This window comes from Ptychodera flava, chromosome 14 (assembly GCF_041260155.1).
Source record: "Ptychodera flava strain L36383 chromosome 14, AS_Pfla_20210202, whole genome shotgun sequence".
Classification (NCBI taxonomy): Eukaryota; Metazoa; Hemichordata; class Enteropneusta; family Ptychoderidae; genus Ptychodera; species Ptychodera flava.
Genome location: NC_091941.1, coordinates 6,917,760 through 6,937,947, shown reverse-complemented (window position 1 = coordinate 6,937,947; position 20,188 = coordinate 6,917,760). Strand labels below are relative to the sequence as shown.

Here is a 20,188-nt window from a genome sequence, read left to right as displayed (position 1 = left end):
GAATCCAGTGTAAACACTCTCAATTGTCTGCTCGGTTTTGTTTATCCCGCTATCTTCGGGACTTCTGCTTCGAACTTCGTTCACCGAAACATCAACAAGCCGAATTGAAGGAAAAACAGCTGCCGGGCAGACTTCCACACTGCCGGTAGACTTGGCATACCTAATTATTCAGAAACCAAGTCTGATTTTTTTTATCTATCGCGGAAGCTAACTTTCGAACTTCTCGTTGGCTTTGTGAAACTACCGCAAAACTATTGGCCGTGTAATTGTACACTTAGACAGGTACACTAGATATCTATTTACTTTGAGGTGTGCTAGATACTTGTACGGCAATTGTAATACGAGAGAGCTTTCCAATTGACTTGGAAGCTTTGGTTATTCCATCGATGAAATAATCCGGCAAATGCTATTGTCTTTGTATTGTCAACACTATGCGGGGGACAAAATTTTTGTACAGAATAAGGGATATGAGTCCTTTGTTCTGAATAATTACCGTGGAGAATCTTTGAGAATGTCCATTTCGCATTTGACGCGTACCATTCACTTCCAGATATTTCAAATGACCCGACCGTCGGAGATGGCCAGGTAGCTTTACCGTTTCTCAGTGGACTCGCGTGTTTTTCTCCCTCGACCGTAATGTACAGTGTTCAGTCACGGGGGACTTGTACCCCGCCATGTGTGGCCCTTAGTGAAGCTAACAAGCATATAGCTACTTTAAGTCTCGCTTTACCAAATATTTTCCGCTGCGACACAATAGGCAGTCCAGTGAAGCGATGGCGATCCCTGCTCGCCTTCATAAAAAAAGGAGGCTGGCACCAGTCTCCCAGCCTAAACAACCCATCATATACGGCAAAGTATGCGCTTGCAAGGCTGGTAGAATCGCCCAAGGACCGTAACTTAGAGGTGTAAACAAAAAACTGTTGAAAATGCCGAGGCGTACAGACCGGGTGTACAGACCACATTTAGTGAGCTACTTTCCTCCCGATGAGGGTTTTTCAATGGTGCTCTTTGAAATACGCGTCAAGTTAGCCTCCTAAAGTCTGTATCGTGCAACGTGGCGATGTTAAAATCATCAAATGTTGCCATGATTAAAGTTTATGCCATCGTGTTTTGCTCTAAGTGATTATTCGATGCGTCGAAACCATACAAAAGGTCTGGAAAGTGTGATATTTCTGAAATGAAACATTATCACGTTAAGTTCGTGTCTATCACGAAAACGTATCAGTTCAGGCAGCATGTGTGTGAAGCACAGATTTATACATTAAAATAATATTTTGTTCTGGATCTGGATCTTCTGAAGAGGAACGAAGCATAATACCAACCCATGGGCTGTTTGCATCGTATACTATGTTTTAATCTGCGTCTGTCTGGAAAATTGGCATACTCTGCAACAAGTACACTTTAAAATATATCAACAATTTTGCAGCCACAGGCAGGTACTAAGGCTGAAAGATGACTAGCAAAAGAGTTCTCTACCGACACTTTCATGTCTGGCATTCATGAATAAAAAAAGTCCTTAATCGTATGGCAGAATGTAAGCAATCAAACTGGGGCAGACCAGCTATGTTCTCACATACGCAAGACAGGTCGGCAACCCGACCGGGAAAGCCGCTCCTGCTGGGGGCCGTGCGTTCTCACGTAACCGTGACGCCAGTACAATCGGTATAGCATCTGGCTGTGGCTGTGACAGTGACAGTGACGGCGACGCTAATTAGATAAATTACACACTATTTGTCTTGGCGATTGGAAAATCAAACACTGCAAAATGCTGGCCAACCAAGCGTGCATCGATGCGATGCGGAAGCCGCTCCATGATGGTCATTAGCCAACCATTCACTGCCAACGTCACGATATTTCTGTCTCGCTTATTTCAGTTTCCACTGACTTGATGAAAACACAGCCAATGAATCTCCTCTATACAAAAGAGTCATCAGTTTTCATTTATTAAAACAAATACAGTAACGCCCGGGGCGATTGTATCTTTTGTGTTTACATGGTGAGTGTGGTCACTACTTTTTCTACTATCACTTTCCGCTCGTTGATTCACTCTTATTCAATTGTACAATGTATATCCCTTTCTATTAAAAACTATAGAAATATTCGCCATTGTTTTTGTTTGCGTGTTATTAATTTACAATCTCTATTTAATCACGTAAACCTCCAACCATCCACATTTCAAAAGATCCTGTTATTTTCAGCGTTCTCTTTTCTTGCTCTGCTTCAATCCCTATATCTGTATGCCAACCTTTGACCTTCCCATACACCGCTCCCCATCTTTCCTCTCAGCCGCTTTGTATCTCCATCTCCCTCCCCGTATTATCGACTTTACATTCAAAAAATACGCCTGAAATCGGCCAAACCTGTCACTCCAAGACACCTGTTTGCCCCTTTATGTGCAAGTGGCCTTCGGATTGACTTCATTATAATATTTAATTTGCACACAGTCTGTGTTGCCCGAAGGGCACTCCGGCAAAAAAGAAAAACTGGTCGCGATTCACCAGTTACCACTCATTAATGCTTTGTTGCTATTGACGGCCATTCAGATAGACAAATATCGTCCAAGTTATGCAAATTTACATCATAAATTGACGTGTTTCTTGGGCATTCACAAAATACACAAATCGTTTAAAGAAAGGTTCTTCACAAGATCGATTGGAATGATAACAATATCTTTGAGGGTCGATGATTGGTTTACTGTTATCTGTCTATCTTTGAATGTCTGCCCTTGTCAGTTTCTGTCATCTTTCACGGTGACAGAATACAAACGATTATTAAACCACTTTATTAAACCACTGATTTCATTATTATTTAGAGATTTCTCGTTCAAATCGAATACTCATAAGAAACGTGGTTGCTCTCAGACAGCGTTTATAGAACTTATCAGACCGTAGGTCTTAGTGTTTTCTGAGGTTCGTTCAAAATGCACCGCCTCTCAGGGCTGTTATTAAATCATAGGCGTTTCTGAAAACCTCAGATTTTGAACAGTGATTTGCATATACGGCAGATTATCCACGAAGCACGCTTAGCGGCGCCTTCCGTTAACTGCTCCCCACACATCCAGTATCGACGGCGTTTCCTGTGGGTCTGCCCGGTATCGTTTGGCGATCGTCGACCGATGGGTGGGTCTCTGAGTCGATGTGATCTTCGGGAGAACATCGATATTGATTGGTCCCCTTAAATCTTCTAATCGTGCATAAAAATCTGAAACGGAAGCGAAACATAGAAAACGGATCGATCAGTCTCTAGCAGGACCCTGGACACAGCTCAGGAAAAGCAAACACTTTCACTCTTAATCCTGTTGTAAAACTATAATTCCTCAGAGTTTTACAAGAGACTTTCTTACTCCGCGATAAGCACCGTGACGTAACAGAGTTACAGGGTTACATATTTCTGTCATTCATACTTGTCCGCTTTCAATGATAACAACAACAGAATATGTAAAGAGCCAAAAATGTATGCGTAGGAGACTTAGGACTTTGGTACTGTGATACTGCGAACAATTCGTACAATCATGTGTGCACCCTTCAAAAGTAAACGTGTGTATGTATACATTTTAAGATGTTGAATGCACTGAGAAGCGCCATGGTCACGTCAGTCAAGTTTTGTTTTGTTTTGTTTTGTTTTTTGTTTTTTCTGAAAATCAAATAAAATTGACATTTATTTCCGGTTGCTGCATTTCCTGCAATGAGATCTGTAGTAATGAGTTGTAACCAAATATGGTGCGCGCTTAGGCGCGCGCGTCTGAGAGCGAGCGCGTTCTGAGTAGCTATCACGCAGATGTTTTTTGTTCTCTGGGTGCAGGGGTTGGTTGTTAACGCTTGGTGGAGGGAGAACCTCTAATGGACAAAAGACACATTTACGAGGTAGTTCGATATCTTGGCTTATTCCTGCCTTATTCTACGGAAATGTGAGCCGCTATTTCAACTGCCATGATTTCACTTAAGATAACAGAGTTTCTGTTTGACTTCTTGCCGTGTCAACCCAGTTCCTTTTGTATGATTTCCCTGGCTCAGTTCTTTCAACATGTCTGGTTGGCCCTAATCACTGTTTTCCCCAGTGGTATCGTGTTGTCTTAGAGCAAGCTTCTGTTAGACATACAGCCCTGGAAAATATTTTAAGTAAGGACGTCCTTTGGGATATCGCACAAGGGCGGGCTGTGCTGCAACATATACGGGACAGGATTGTAAACTCGTCAACTGGATAACCGATCTGAAGAGATATCGCTTTCCTCTTGGTAGACACGCGAATAGCTGAGGTAAACAAAGCTCCTCTGTGGAGAATCCGCAAAAAGTCCATGAGTGTACTTCGCGAAATAATCGCTTCTGATTTGGTTATGGGTTTTATTATTTGGACCACTCGGCCTGTATTTATGTGGAATGTGTTTATTGTGCGCGGTGGGTGGACACACGGATTGACGGGACGGCTCCGAGCTACCGGCATATCTTGTCAAACGTGAAGCCCTGGCTAGCTATTAGGGAGGTATGCGTTTTAGCGCAGAAATTGGCCTCTTTTAACCTCTTAAAACGTTGACAAACATTAGCAGTGTGGATAGATTTACACGAGCCAAGACGTTGGGAGAGCACGCCGATGCTCTGTGTGCTAACTGCTTCTCCCTAGTCCAAAGGAATACAAATTAACCTAAATAAGGCCTCCTTTTTTGCGAATCTTTCGAAGTGACAAGATATGGACGCGGTCAAGATCCGTCCAATCTACCGCGCATATCAACAAAGGCGGTCACGTGCGTCTTTTTTTCCCTTCAAGTTTGGCGACATCGTGTTGACAACTACGTTTCAACACCAATTCCATCTTCGCTGATAGCCGTGCAGTTATCATAATGACAAACTTGCCGTGCAAAATGGAACAGGCCCACATGTCACACATCGTTTGTTTGATAAACTTTACTATATAATGCCTCTGAAACAGTGTTATTTTGTCTTTCAGTACAAAGAATGCCTTCAAACTTTTTGTGGCTAGGCATTCTTTATAGTTTTTTTTTCTTTCATTGAGGAAAACGGCTGCTACGCTTTCCTCGTGACCGTGGTTACGCTAATTAGCGTACCAAGGCCCGCCATTTGTATTACTAAGGTATGGTTAACATTACCATAAAAAGATCCCTTTAAGTCCATAAAACAGGTCGTAGGCAGTCCAACAAAGAACTGATCACAAGTTTGCGTGTTGTAAGTGGCAATTTTTCGAGTTTTTTCTCTTTTAAGGGGGTGCCCGTCGCCACTTGTGCAGCTTGCAACACGTAACTCGCTGTTGGCTCATTGTCTGAAACGCGTTTTAACTCTGGGGCATATTAGAGGACGCGAGAGATGCTTGTCTCTCCGGCTAATGAAAAGCCACAAACAAAGCCAACATTTACATCTGCGTAGAAAGAAATACTTTCAGTGTCATAGGGGAAAAGGATCGCTCAAAACACATACTTTACGAAATGAGGTATTTTGTATGCTTGAAATCCTCACCTAAAACAGAATCATGACTCGCTAGATTTGGCATTTTTGCTACAAACAACGACGACCCAAATCGTCGACAATGTATACGTTTCTCCTCATCTTTGGCCCTGAAGTGGGTTTTATGGGATAGATTTAGAACTCTTCCGAGCTTCATCTGGCTTAAAACCAACCATTATCGCGATACAATGACTGTTTAACAATTGGGCTTACACACTTGCATTTTCGAGAGGAAATCTACCACTTCATTTTTCTGTGATGATATTTGAGATAGGAGACTTTAATGTTCTGATCGATCACTCGGTTTGATAATCTGGAGAGCAACAAGAATTGCACAGATGTAAAGAACTCAATTGTGTCACAGACAACTGTTTTTTATGCGCTGTAACAGGTTATGGAAGTGCCCAGTTAAATTGAATTTCACGTTTTCCAAAAGATACCATGGGCATAGACACTGCAAACAAAAACCCTTCTTATGTCGCAATATATGTTTTGATTTGGGTTTTCCATTTTCAATGCGTTTGCAACAACAATGGTTGGGCTGACAAAGAATACTTCATTAGCGTCTTTTTGAAGACATGTTTGGGGAACAGATTTAGAATCTTGTCCAGAAAGAGGCGATTCACGATTGTTTTTCAAACTCCTTTCAACCAATATGACACACACACAAAACTACGCCGAGACCCCAAGCTGGAGTCGATAATTTAAACAAGATCTTTTTTTTCTTCAGATGGTGGGTAGCGCTCTTGTTTCAAGTGCTTGACACAATGAAAGCGAAATGGTGTTGTGCACTTGAGACGCTGGAGTGTTTGTATTGTTTAGCAAGAAAGTAAACGCCGTCAACACAAACAGAGCGGATCTGACTCAATTGTATGCCTGTCCGAGTGAATATGATGCTGAATCAGGCATCACAAGTGGTAAACAATAGCTGGTAATCAGAAGAGTTGACGGTTAACATCTTTGTATGTGACTGCTCTCCCTTTTATCCGTCAATTAAAGTTGATGTTCATCTTTTCTCGATCCCACTTAGCACCTCACTGCAATGCCTCTGCAAAACATTCACATTTCAAAGGCAGGGCATTTTACGTGCAATTCTTTCCGCATTAGTACTCCCTCACCTTTCTCCTTTTTTTTTGTTTTCACACAGAATAGACTTTGGGAGGTTTCGCAACACCAGATCGACGACAATTCGATATTGTGTTTTGTATGTGTGCATTGTTTTGTTTTAATTTTAAGCCCACTTTTTTGTGTCTTTCCCGGCAAATATTTGAGAAATTCTTCTGGGCCCTTCAGATCTCGTTTGCAAACAAAATAAATCAATAACTTAGTATTTACAAAGAGGGCAGACGCTCATCAAATACACAGGTTCCCAGTGGAAAATCCGCAAGCATCATATCCTGGAAGTCCTGAACACAATCCGTGCAAAAAAATTGTTCAATGTTGCGTTCCCTTCGAAAATACCCTCTAAAAGGTCACAAGAGAGATGGATTGCTCTCTAATGTTTTTGTCGCGTTTTAAATTCTATACGCACTGCTTTTCACAGACTTGCGAAGAGCTAAACACGGGCAGAAGAAGCTATAGCTGCGTGCAAGTATCGTCAGGCCCTTTGTCCACCCTTCCTGGGAGCGGCCCCGCACCTTGCTGAGCTTGAAAAGGGGGATTGTTACGCCGTGTTTGGAGACTCTGGCATTTGCTGGCAAAACAGACATGAAATGTTGTCAAGGTTTATTATAAATTTCTTGCAAGAGACATTTATACCCCAAACGCCCGTCACAACTGATGAAAAGGTACTCGCCACGTGTTCAAGGATGACATTCCACGATTCTTTGAAGTTGATGCCCCCCACCAGTTTCTCCTCTCTTTTTTTCTTGCTCGGTATACTTGGAATAATAATCGGTGCCTTTCTGCGGGCGATCCTAACTTCAGTTTTTTTTTCTTTTGCCCAGAGAAAAGAAACCTAGTGCCATAACAAAAAGTGTTGTGACATAGACTGGCCTGTCTTGTGCTTAGGGGGTTTTCTCGATGTTTTGTAAGAGGGACCCCATGCCATCCATTGCTGGTCACAAAAGCCAATGTTGCCCCTGTTTACACTTCAATACGACGTAAATGGTAACATAATATTGTAGTTTTCTGCCTGTTCCACTGAATAGGCGAAGAAATGGGCGGTAGACAACCCCTATTGATAAACAACAAACACATTGATGTGAATGCATTTCAATGTTTTCTATCGCGATTCAATCAGTACATGCACTCCCATGAAAAGAGTGACGGTTTGTATGTTTCCAGGTTGAATCGAAGGCATAGGAACCTTTCGTCATTGTCCAGTTGCCTTCGTTTTTTCTCAACACACTTAAACCGTAATCTCACTGTTAGAAATAAAGTATTATTATACTCCTCTATTTACAAACTTATTGTATTGTCACCAATACAAATTTTGCAGTAAGTGAAGACCCACAGCTTATAAAAGGAATATTTAATCGTTTGTTGTCAGTACCGCGGCCTCACACCGGTGTTGCGGTCGTCTATCTTTGCGTGACCTTCCTGGCTGACACTGAAAAGCGAATCTGGAACATCCTTCCAAAAGACCAATCAGAAATGAATTTGACAATAATCAGAATATCAAATATGCTCTGTGTACGATACTTTGTGGGGGCGGGGGGAGGCTGTATCAAAACTAATCGATGTATATTTGCGACTCTAGGCGGGACGAAAGGACATTATTTGGACGCAATGACGTGGGATCTAAACTCTGAAATCAGGGCTGTCAAACGTCTTCAACCGGATGATTTCAAGTCACACAGACGTGTTCGTTGTTCGCATTAAAACTGCGGAGACATAAAGAGCCGTAACACTGGCCAATTTCAAGATAATTGCAGTGATAATCTTTTCAAGAAGCAAGACTTACAAGCGTAAACACTGTTTAAACAATTTAAATTACATGCACTCTAATGAGAAACTAATATGTTATGAATGTAATTAATGAAGATATAAACATATGTTGCTAGTTGTTAGATATGCATCTCTCTAGAGATAGAAATGGTTGGTTGGTAGGTGGGTATGTAGGTTCATAGTAGGTATGAAAGTACAAATTATTGTATCACTAAGGATATATGCCACGAAGAATAAACGGTGCTAAACCTGTTGCAAGCCAAGATACGATGCTTACGATCAAGCTGACGGAGAGGGATAGACGGACAGAGATTGGTGGAAAGACAGAGAGACTGACTGACAGACATGACTGAGAGACAAACGAACAAACAAATATACTTATGGACAGACAGACAGACACACAGAAGATAAATAGGCAGAGACAAATGGATATACAGATCAACAGAGCTGTCGATTAACATACATTTATAAAGAATACTGAGATGAAACAAGTTTACATACATACATACATACATACATACATACATACATACATACATACATACATACATACATACATACATACATACATACATACATACACACATACATACATACAGACATACATACATACAGACAGACAGACATACAGACAGACAGACAGACAGACAGACAGACAGACAGACAGGCATATCATGAGGAAATGATTTTCATCAGCGTCATCAGCGATGACGATGGACAGCATATGGCGTTTTTATCTTAGCCGTTGTATTTTCAGGAATGGACACAGAATTGTTATGATAATAAGCAATTGGACAATAGTTATTCACCATATCCACGAAGCTGCTTAAACTTAAACCAATACTTGACGAGGGGGGGGGGGCACATTGAATCAACCTGCTCGAAATAAGTACTCAAGTACATTTTATGTTGTACCTGTTGATTCAAGTACTTGGCAGATTGTCTGGCTTTCTGGAGTTCAACGGTAACTCACAGCCACCTGATAGATCTATTCACAGTAAACTCCATAATGGTATGCACATAAAGTGGTTACATACAACTAAACATACACACAACTCCTTGTCTTTGAACTAAATGGAGACTTCCCGTAGTGTCATCGGGAAGCCCTGAGTTATCCCCTGAGTGCTGCGATTGACGCTGCGTTGAGTTTGTTCGCACGACGTTCAACGCCAATTTTAATGTGTCTGAAAGTGTCGTTTTTTTAATTGTTGTGCGAGTAATGACATTAGTGGGTGATAAGTATGTGTTATTTTTCTTGTTGCAAATTAGTACCGTTTTACTCGCTTTCAAATGCCAATGTCAAGGTGTTGACTGGGCCATTTTGAAAGACGAGTCTCTCACGATGACATACAGGCCCAACCACTACTGTGGACCATAATTTATTCAGTTTTTGAACAGAGTTTTCTAAGAGACGGTTAAGAACTTGATTGATCATTTTATGAACATTTTATGGATAGGACAAATACACTTTTTTCACCTTTCGGTTTGATAAATCGACGGCAAATTAAAACCTGGCCTCGTTTTGATACGGCCAGAAATAATCAATGTAACTTGAAGGTCGCCTGTAGTTCAGAATATGTGAAAAGATGGAGAGGCGAATTGCTCAGAAAATACTTCACATATTTTTTCTTTTTTTTTCTTTCTCTCACTTCAATGACATCGTGGACGACGCGTTACATTTGACCCCTTTTAAAAGAATGTGGTTTGTTAATTGTTTAATTTGCCTCATGAATTTTTAATAACCGCTGTGAAAGAGAGGAATTCCCCCAACATGAATTATTAACAACGGAATCAATTGAAGTTCACACTCCGGCACGCACTTTCCGGGCTTCTTGAGGAGCTGCAATTATCTCTCATCAATGGAAGATGACGTAGGACCATAAAAGGAATCGAGTGGCACGGGCTACCCTACATGTCTACGCAGGCATGGAGCGTTCACCGGGAGAAAGACTGGAGGAACGTGATTTTTTTTGATCTCCTGGACTTTTTCACGTCCAGAACCCGGTGAAAAGGCACACGAATAAACTATCGTTAAACCATCTGTGAGATGCTGAGAAATCTGCAGTTGCATTCACAAGTAATATTTTCGTCATGTTTTGAGTATCGTAGCCTAGAGATCGAAGACTGTAGCAAAGTTGCATGAATTGGTATTGTATGATGAATGGGTTGGCTGTTAGACGATAGTTTCTGAATGCTACCCTTCAATAGCACAAAGATGTTGCTACGTCATGGCTATGCAAATTATGATATGCCTTCCAATGGAGATCGGTATCAGCATTTTTCGAAGATCTGTCTTGAATTGCAAAAATGCCACGTTTCCTGTTAGGAAAAGCTCCATGATGAATGAGATGTTTTTCGATTTTACCATTACATATGCAATAAACATTTTTTCCATCATTTCATATGTGACGAACGAGGATGCCTTTTGACCTCAATAAACATCATAGCTCATAATCGCCTCACAAATGGAACATTTCGCCTTAAAGATAGTAATGTTTTGCGTACTGCAACAATTGTGGTGTTGAATTTTGACTTTATTTATCGTTTAATTTTTTTAGCTGTTTTAAAAGATATCGAACGCTTTAGTTTACGGGGATTTTTTTGTAAAATATTTTGAAAAGTGTAACAGGCAGAGGTAAGGATACCAGCAGACTAACTTCACTTAGACTGAGAAATGATCATTGTCAGCTCATGGTATGGAACAAAATTTATTAACAACTGTCCAGTTTGGTTCTGTCATAAATTACGGGTGATAAAGAATTCATGCTCACGCCTTCTTTGAGGTGCCATATCGAAAGGTTGCCATTATAATGACGACTCGGTGAAACGAATACTGCAGCATATTACACAGACATGGCAACGTTCTTATTGAGACCTTAATATGTTCATGCGATGATCATGGCAAAATATTTCTGATTATGGAATACGTGATGTTTTTATTTAAAAAGAGCTCTATCAATATTGTTGTATTAAAAATTACTTGCAAGTCTGTCGCTCTGAACGCACTATCGCGGTGGCCAGCCCAGAGCCTATTACACTCGCTCAGGTCGCATGGTTAACTTGAGGCTGAATCAATGAGTGAAGTCGGCAGAGTCGGAGCGTTCGCCCGCCATTGTGACAAACTTTTTAAAATTAAAATCTACCCTGTATGGCACGACACAGCAACGATTCCAGACAAAATGGCGTTGACACAGCAAATGGTTGTCACCGAACCAGGCGGCGATCGATTCCGTGCAAGCAGACTGAATTCACATCAATTGTGTCGGGGCCAAAAAATGCCACTTCAAGGGTCAAAGTTTGGCACTGAGAGAAGAAGAAAATAAAGAGAAATTTACACAGACTACTGGACTGGGGCAAAAGTTGAGAACAGGGACTACAAACAGAGCTCTCGCTTGAGCTCCTTCCGACATAACGTTTCTATCGAACACGATATCTGTTGTAGCCCGTAGGCAAATTTTGGCTGATAGAATTACGTGTCGCGGCCGCGATGGCACTGTTTCCCCGTGGAGCTGGGCGATTGTATCGGACTCGTGTCACCGACTTCTCCTGCCACGGACTTGTTACCCTGACCGAGCAGACGATCAAAGCGGAGAATATAAAAAGCCTTAAAAATTCTTCGCGGTTTATAATGCTGTGCCGTCACCTCGATGCCTTGATTTGATTCGACAAGGACGCCAGGATCAAGATGAATTATACTCTTTCAATTCAGTGTTGACACACAGCGAAGTCAAAGGTTGAAAAAACAATGTCAAATTCCCAACAGCCAACTACTGACAGATTGTGGGTGAATTTACCTCGACTATGTTGTACATAGGCAATCAAACCGTGGAAAAATAAACCCGACAAACCCTGAAAACTAAAAAAAATATTCCTTAAAGTTGACAAAATAAATGTGCCTTGTTCGGCGTTGTACACATACACGGAAAGCTGTACAATAGTAAACCTTGAAATACTAGTAAATAGTATGTTGTACTCTTTGCCGTCAAAACTGCATTCAGACTTACACATTATCTAACCTTTCATAATATTTTAGATCTCTTTGATTCGAATTACTTAGATTTCGATTTGAAATATTTTCAAGATCTTGACTGTCAAGACTACAAACAAACAAATAGGACACTACCTTGAAGTTAGAATTGTAATGGCGTTTCGTTTTCCGAACGTAGAAAATCAAAATTAGTAAATGTAAAAAGGGACAACTCGGATGTGAAGTTTTAATTTTACAGGTGTAAATATGCTTGTGTTAGGGTTATGATAGGTCCTTCATAGGACGAAACTTATTTGGGCAGCATTTCGATCACACAAATTACGACAGGTTACGGAAAATTCATGAAGCAAAAAAAGAAGACGAACAGAGATAAATAATAATCGCACTTCCTTTTTGGTTTATACAGGTCGTGATCTCCGGGGACGAAAGAGAAGAGGTACAAATTACAACACTGTCAATTTACAGCATAATCGTGCCAACAATCACTACAAACAAGCAGCAAAATGGACCGAAAAAAATTACCGTTTGGAGTGTAATTACAGTGAGTTCCAAAATAGCTAGGAGAAGGGCTGCCAAATGAAACCCGGCCAGGCGCCCGGTGGTAGAGCACAAAGGTAAGGCGAGAGAAGCAGCGAAATGCGTGTGAGGGGAGCAGGGGGCGTCGAGAGAAGTTGATGGTCGGCTAATTAACTCGTTTGTATGGCACCACTGATAAACACCCCGTCTTTTGCGCTCCACTGCAGAAGCATTATGGACTGAGCGACGTTGAAAGGGACGAGTGCATTTGCAAGTCAAACGGACATTTCTTGTCAATTTCGCGCGAATTGACGAAATTTATTGTCTGTTGTCGTTTACCTTTAGAGACGAAGTTTACTGCTAGGATAATTCTTGTAATTCTCTGCATTTACAACTTCTTGACTGTGTGAGGTGAATGAGATCAATGTGATTAGATTAGGAGGGAAATTGCCAGTTAGCGCCAAGTGTACAAGTCACTTTAATTCCGTTCTTTTGATGAATTGCCTCTTCACAGTAACGACCCGTCGAAAAGAAAACGGCCAATGAAAAGTCAGTCACCCAGTCGGTTGTCTGACCTGTTTCGTTGCTATAGAAATTCGCCGGCTCAAAACTTTTCTATTTTATGTATTAGTATTTTGGCAGGGGGGTACCAAAGCATACATGTTTGCGGTGAGTATCATTATGGGACAAGTTTAAAGTCTTCCTGACTTCGCCTACAGAGCTTCATCTAAAACACCTCCGTGTTTGTCCCGGCGTGTTGGTAAACACCGGTTCAACTTTTCAAAAAAGTAGTGGCAATACCGCTGAACACGCGCCACAACATAGCCGGTGTCTCTCTCCGTCTCCAACTGCGAGACCTCCGCTGAACGTGTTAGTCTGAGCACTATGAATGAACAGTCTGCCGGCGCATGATTACCCGTCGCCGACGACAGTTCAAAATAATTCCGCAGCCCCTTTTCAAAAGGGTGACGGCACAATCAAAAAATAAATTGAATCTATATTTCATAGGGGTCCCGCCCCGAGCCCCGTTGGTGTAGTATTCAGACGGACTCGCTCGGGCTGTTAATATCTGAAACACAAAAGTGGGACTTCACCGGGCGAGGCTGATGAACAGCGATGAATACACCACAGTGCTCATCTCAATCTCGTCTTTGCGTTCAACTGTTCTAATCTGTATCAGTTATCTGGTTACGGCTATTGCGGCGATGTCTTCATTATCATCTGCTACAGGTAACATCAGGGGGGCCCACCGTAATATCGGTTTAAAGAGAGTTGAAATTATATTTAATCTCGGCAGCCAGGTCCCTGGCTGTGTATTTAATTTTCGTTGGAAACGGATCACAACAAACGTCTTTACTGTATTTCATCAATATTTGGAAACACGGACAGAACAGATTTCAATTTTATAAGAGAGATAATAGAAAGTCCACAAACAGCGTGTGTTCTGCTTGGGCAGACGTGGGCACACCTAGACTCCAGTAAATATTTTCTCCTTTTGGATGTTCACTTCTTTCTTCCTTGAAGCAAAAACCAAATTCTTATCTTTGCCTTCGTTTTCACATTCTGGAGATAGGTATTGCCTATGAAGATTTTTAATCAAAATAATTTGTTGGAGCACGCACCAGTGTGAAAGAAAGCACAGCAAATTAAATATACTTCTAGTAGCGCCGATGATTGTGAGAATATCATCAGATATTCCATGTCACGATATCGACAAATTATTTCCGATTCTGGGGTTTATCTGCAGGAAATAACCCAACGTTATTGAAATAAACGGCACGAAAGTCAGGCATATGAGTAAACGCTGTTGTAACCGAAGTACACAAAGGCGATCGGAAATCAATCTTTGTAGTTTCGGTATTTTCAGTTTCCGTGTTGGGTGATAGACGAATTTTTCCTCTCCTCTTACATATAAAACACTGCAGTTCATACAATTTTTTTTTTCGAAATTTTCGAAAAATGCGTTGATTTGAGTACCCCGTTTTCAAAGTGGAAGTCTGTTTACACGAATGTTTACAGTATAATCAGCAATCACTGCGCTGCGCTGAGGTTTACTGAAAACATTGAATTTCCTCACACTTTACTTCTAAATATATTCTTTTTAGAATATTAATCGTATATTTTCGAGCTGTTAAGTTTTGAAGTATTTGGACTGTTAGCAGAACAAGTTTTTTCACCATAACACTACGGCGGTCTGAGCAGAAAAATACCTGTTGAAAAGAAAGCTCATCCATAGGTTTGAAGCGAAATCAAACTATGGAGGCGGGCATTTTTATTACTATGATCGTGTAAATACAAAGACGAGATAATTAGTTTTAAATTTGTCATTTTTTTATTTTATAATTTCATAAATAAATAATGCATGAACGCGAAACTAACATTGGCAAAACATCTTCAAGTACGTTCGATTCAAGAATTCTGAGGGGTCTGGTCATTAACCGACCACTTTTGTTAAAGTTTGCGATAAAAGACCTCATCGCTAACAAAAGCACTGGGGAAAGGTGACGTTGATAAAATATCACATTCATTCTCAGAAAGGAACACTGGAAGAATCGACACATAAACTTTCAGGAAAAAAAGAAATTATAACAATACTTAAAAATGCGATGTCGACTATCCATGACGACACAAAGATCAGTTTTTTTTTTTAGAATCGATTTTCCATAGTGAGATTCCAAAAGGACTTTCAACTTTACTACAGAGCAGCACGGGGATTGAAAAAACGGACGTATCGTTCTGACTTGTGACTATTAGTGAAAGACATATGTCGAATGCATCGTCTGGGAAATTTGCACGCAATGCAAAGATGACGAGACTGTAAGCACACATTGATTCAATACACTGTAACAAACAAATTTATGTACAGAAACGTGCATGCGATATAAATTAAAACTTTCCCCGATAAGAGTCCATTTCAGAAGGTAATGTCTCTAAACCTTATACTTATTGCTAGTAAATACTTATGTTCTGTATACATATATATATGTACGGTCCTTTTTAATTTTTTAACGATGGACTCTAACTGTGCCTTGGTATAACTTGAACTGTTCCAATCGGAGAGTTGTTAGTGAATGCGGTATCTGTTAAAAGGTTACTTGCCGTCGAGTTGGGGATTGGCTGCGCTGCTATAGAGCTGGTGAAAGCAGTCGGTGGGCTAACGTTCATACTTCTGAGGCTTGAGTACATGTCATGATACGTCGTTCCTGCGCTGGCTGCCTGTGCATGATGTAGGTGGGGGTAGAAATATGCCGACTGCACGGCCGCGGCGTTCGTCGTGCCGTTCGTAAGTCCTGCAAAAGTTGTCGGCGTCGTCACGCCAAGTCCTGCTGTTCTGAACGACGCAAGCGCCGCTGTCGACGGCGACAGTGTGGTCTGGTGTGGCGCGTACGAAACGTCCGTTCCTATCAATCTATCGACAGAAAAGTTGTGTGTGCCCAGGGGGCGACTCAGTGCCGGGTTGGGTGCCAACAGGCCATTATAATGGGGGGACGTGTGTAGGCTGCCGGCAGTGGCTGTATAACGTAGAGCATTACTGGCTGCGGCGTGCGGTGGGATCGACAACATAGGTGATGTGGGCCAATACATGGGGTACGGTTTGTCAGTCTGTAGCGGGTATCCACCGGCGGTTAGTCTTGGATTCCGTTTCAGTTGTGCCAGCCGACTTCTCGATGCTGCCGTAGAGCGACGACGGAGCTTGCCCGTGGTACCGCCGATAAACACGTCGTCGCTGGAAGGGTCGAGCATCCAATAGTTCCCCTTGCCAGGATCATCATAGTGTCGGGGCACTTTTACAAAACACTTATTCAGGCTCAGGTTGTGTCTGATCGAGTTCTGCCAACCCTGTTTGTTCTCTCGATAATACGGAAAGTGCTTCATAATAAATTCATAAATACCGTTTAATGTCAGTCTTTTCTCTGGACTCTGCCGTATCGCCATCATAATCAACGCATTATAACTGAACGGTGGTTTTTCTCCATACTTGTTCTTCGGCGGGCTGTTACTATTTGACTGCTTGTTATCGCCCTCTTCCTTCTTTTCATCATCTCTGTTTTCCGAGTTCTCGCTTTCGTCGTCGTTCTCTTTGGAATCGCCGTTTTCTTTCAACTTCTCCGCCTGCTCCTCCATCCTTCCAACGTGATCACTCACGCTCTTCGGCAGCTCTTCAATCTCACGCTCTTTCTGCATGAGCATGGAGTCGATTGTGAACGAACTCTTGATGGCTGTCGTGCCACCGTCCTTCTGCACGCTGTCTATTTTCACCATGGTTGCCCAAGAAAGATGTACGGATGTGCGCGTGTGTGTTTGCGTTCACTCTAGGGCCGACGCTGATCGTCAACGCTACGACTCCGTCGGATCACTGACGTCTGATGTATAAAGTTGGCAAACTTGTAGTTTATATATGGCAACCTCTGTGCGCTGATGTGTGTGTGTGTGCTTGTTGTCGTGAATACGAATAATTCCATTAAACAGCTGTCAACTAGTGAATGCGACCACCCAAAGTTTGCATTGGTTAGCCAATCACAATGCAATGTAATACGCCCCTAAGGGGCCTTCATTATAGCCGTGTTTTGAACCAATCACAGCGTAGAATGGTGTTGTGTTTATTCCGCGCTTGTTACCCCTCCCAGTGAATTGTTCGGGCGGCAATAAGCAATCATATTTTCCCCATTATCTGTTCTAAAGTCGACGACTTTGTGGCGAAAACAAAGCTCCCTGTATGAATGAACATCGTAGATATTAGATATGGTAAAAAAGGGGGTTGGGCCACCTTTCACTCGGGTTACGGGAAAGATCAGCACGGGTAAATGCTCTCCAAAAATACACGCTGTTAGCCGGTCTCTCCACTTTCACCATTCGAAACTGGTCCGTTGGTCCATCGTTTGTGGGTGAATGACAACGCTAGCAGAGCCATGCTCTCGGAAAACCGTATTGGGTTCATGGGAAAGTGACATGACAAGTAGCGAGCTGGTGTTGGCTTTTCTCCCTGCCAATTAGGATTCGATCGCCAAACACCCTCTAATTGTTCGCAAGCATTTGGCTAATTTCACTTTGATAAGCACGTAGCAAGGAGAAAACAATACACCAAACTAGTGGTCAAGAGTGGGGAGCGCTGTATGGATAGTTCCTGGGTTTTTGTGCCCGCCTCAATGCTAAACCTTTCACACACGCGGACACACAATGCATGATGGGTTCACTGTCTTTACTGAATAGAACAAGTCTTTAAAAGCATGTTATATGAATTAGATGGGAAAAAGAGGCTTAACTCTCATGTAATACTGCCCCCGGGGCGGTTCTTTTCTCTAATGGGACCACTCGCCAAAATATGCAATCACTAACGTGAACACTTCAGAAACACTGGGTTTTTTGCCCAATGCTGGCAAAACAAGACTTTTTGCTGCAGAACTTGACATAGGCAGCGTCAATCAATACACAGTGCAAATATTTGCTTAAGAAAGAGCTACAAACACCAAAGTTTATGTAAACGGAGCCGTTTGTCTTAGAGCACGGTTTGTTGTTGCAAGAGCTACGTTACACGGCTACTTTGCGGTTTGTTTAACAAACTTGGCGGAAGGTTTATCACCGAGAAGGCACTTCACTGAAAGTGTTAGATAAACTATACCCCAATCGTTGTCTTTAACACCAGCCTTCCAAAGCCGGGAAGTGTTCAATACGCCTAGTATATTTTTGTATATTTATCTCAAATTAGCGATCCGATAGTCAAACGATAAATTGACCGAAGCAAACAATGTCAAACGGAAGAGGGATTGTTGGAGCAATAGACTGTATTTTCTTTCAACTGTATTTTCTTTCATCCGAGTTTGATGTAATTTGGCAGTAAAAATCCATCTAGTCACTTCTATGGATCCAGACAAGAATAACCGATTGCGCGCTCTCGCTGATATTTTATTTTTCAATTTTATTTAGAGTGTGTGGGTAGAGGAGAATAATGCAATGGATGGTTTAGTCAACATGTGGTAGAGTATATTCAGAACGGATGTTTTTGTACAGGTAGAGTATCGGTAGGCAGGGCTGTCTGTGTGTGGGAGGTAAGGCATCGGTCAGTGGAGTTTTGAGATCCACTTTCTCCTTGCTAAGGGGATAGCCGATAACTTCGTAATGAACATGTTACCACTTCATCGTCTGTGAATGGGAAACACACAATATTGAAAGTCACGCCTTTCCCGCCGTCTCATACTCTCCAGCTCGGGTTTACCAAAAGTGGGTAGTGCGAACAAACCGGAGAGGGTTTTACCTTACACCGTCGAGCTGTGTGTGGTAGTGGCGTGTAAGCAGATAGCTTAATGGGGTTCACCCTACCCTGTCGAGTTTCCCTTCAATTTACTGTGACATCGCACCTGTGACTTCTCGGCGGACCGAAGCGTCAGCATCGAATAGAATAGAAATGTTTTGAAAATTTACTGCCGAGCTGTGAGACCATTTCCCCTCAAATTTCAGTTATATTTAGCCGGATCGCTAAAGATGTTTCGCTGTCCCTGACTCGCCCGATGCTCTCCTGAAACCCCCAGCTGAGGTGTCAACGCTCGCGCCTACTCCCCCTCCCTCCTCCCGGGAGAGTCTCGTGGTGTCAAGAAATAGCAGTCAGGTGATAATTAGCGTGTCGGTGTTGAAGATAAATATAGAGATCCTTGGCTCGCCACTGTTGACAGAAATCATATTGACACAATGGGTAATTGGCACCTCGGTATGGTTTTGCTATCCACCTAGAGTATATTTGATAATTTCTTATGAAAACAAACTCTGGCCCACGCCCTCCTCCGCCCGCGTCACGACACAGGGGAGACAGACACTAACCAAAATAGAAGCATCGAGCGAAGGTAAATAAATAAATATATTATGACAGGGCTGACTGACTGCCTCTATAAATTACATGCCTTCCGTTCAGTCAGTTGAAAACTTCATTTAGTTTGTGTATACTGGGAGTTGTTACTCGAAGAAGCACTTAGTTTTATCGGTCTATCAGTCTATTGAAAAGGTGACACTAGAAGCCTGGGAAATCAGCTCTTGTGCACAAATACAATCCCTACTATTTACGCCACTTCAAGTGCAAAACATCAGGGCTGGGTAGAGTTCGAGAAAGACTGCTTGCATTGGCCAGTAATTGTATTTACATAGTATCATTATCATGACAGGGGTATCAAGACCCGTCATCTCCGGTAGCCTGCCTAAAGAAACCTAGAATCTCAGCACCTATTGGCTCGTCTGTTGTCGTGCTTTTTTTCCTGCAGAAAATTGGAGTGGAGGTTGATGTCTGTACATTTTATGTGGGTCAGCATTCAGAGATGCCTCGTGGCAAAATTACTCACCAGAGCTTGATAAAAAT

The 20,188-nt window shown here is 42.0% G+C and overlaps 1 protein-coding gene across 2 annotated transcripts; it reads right to left on the bottom strand.

Moving 5' to 3' along the window:
* Positions 1-1,915: 1,915 nt before the first annotated feature.
* LOC139149115 (forkhead box protein G1-like) lies at positions 1,916-17,305 on the bottom strand. 2 transcript variants are annotated; one of them, XM_070720677.1, is made up of 2 exons: positions 15,946-17,305; positions 1,916-3,201 (listed from the first exon to the last, which is right to left on the bottom strand). In XM_070720677.1, the coding sequence occupies exons 1-2, from the start codon at positions 17,107-17,109 to the stop codon at positions 3,184-3,186; spliced, it is 1,182 nt and encodes a 393-aa protein (XP_070576778.1). In that variant the 5' UTR covers positions 17,110-17,305; the 3' UTR covers positions 1,916-3,183. The 2 variants fall into 2 exon arrangements, with proteins under 2 accessions (XP_070576778.1, XP_070576777.1); XM_070720676.1 differs by lacking the exon at positions 1,916-3,201 and having other exon boundaries at positions 15,156-17,304.
* Between the last annotated feature and the right edge of the window lie 2,883 nt (positions 17,306-20,188).

Coding starts and splice junctions, on each gene's coding strand:
- LOC139149115 (XM_070720676.1), bottom strand. CDS start 17,109: ATGGTGAAAATAGACAGCGTGCAGAAGGACGGTGGCACGACAGCCATC.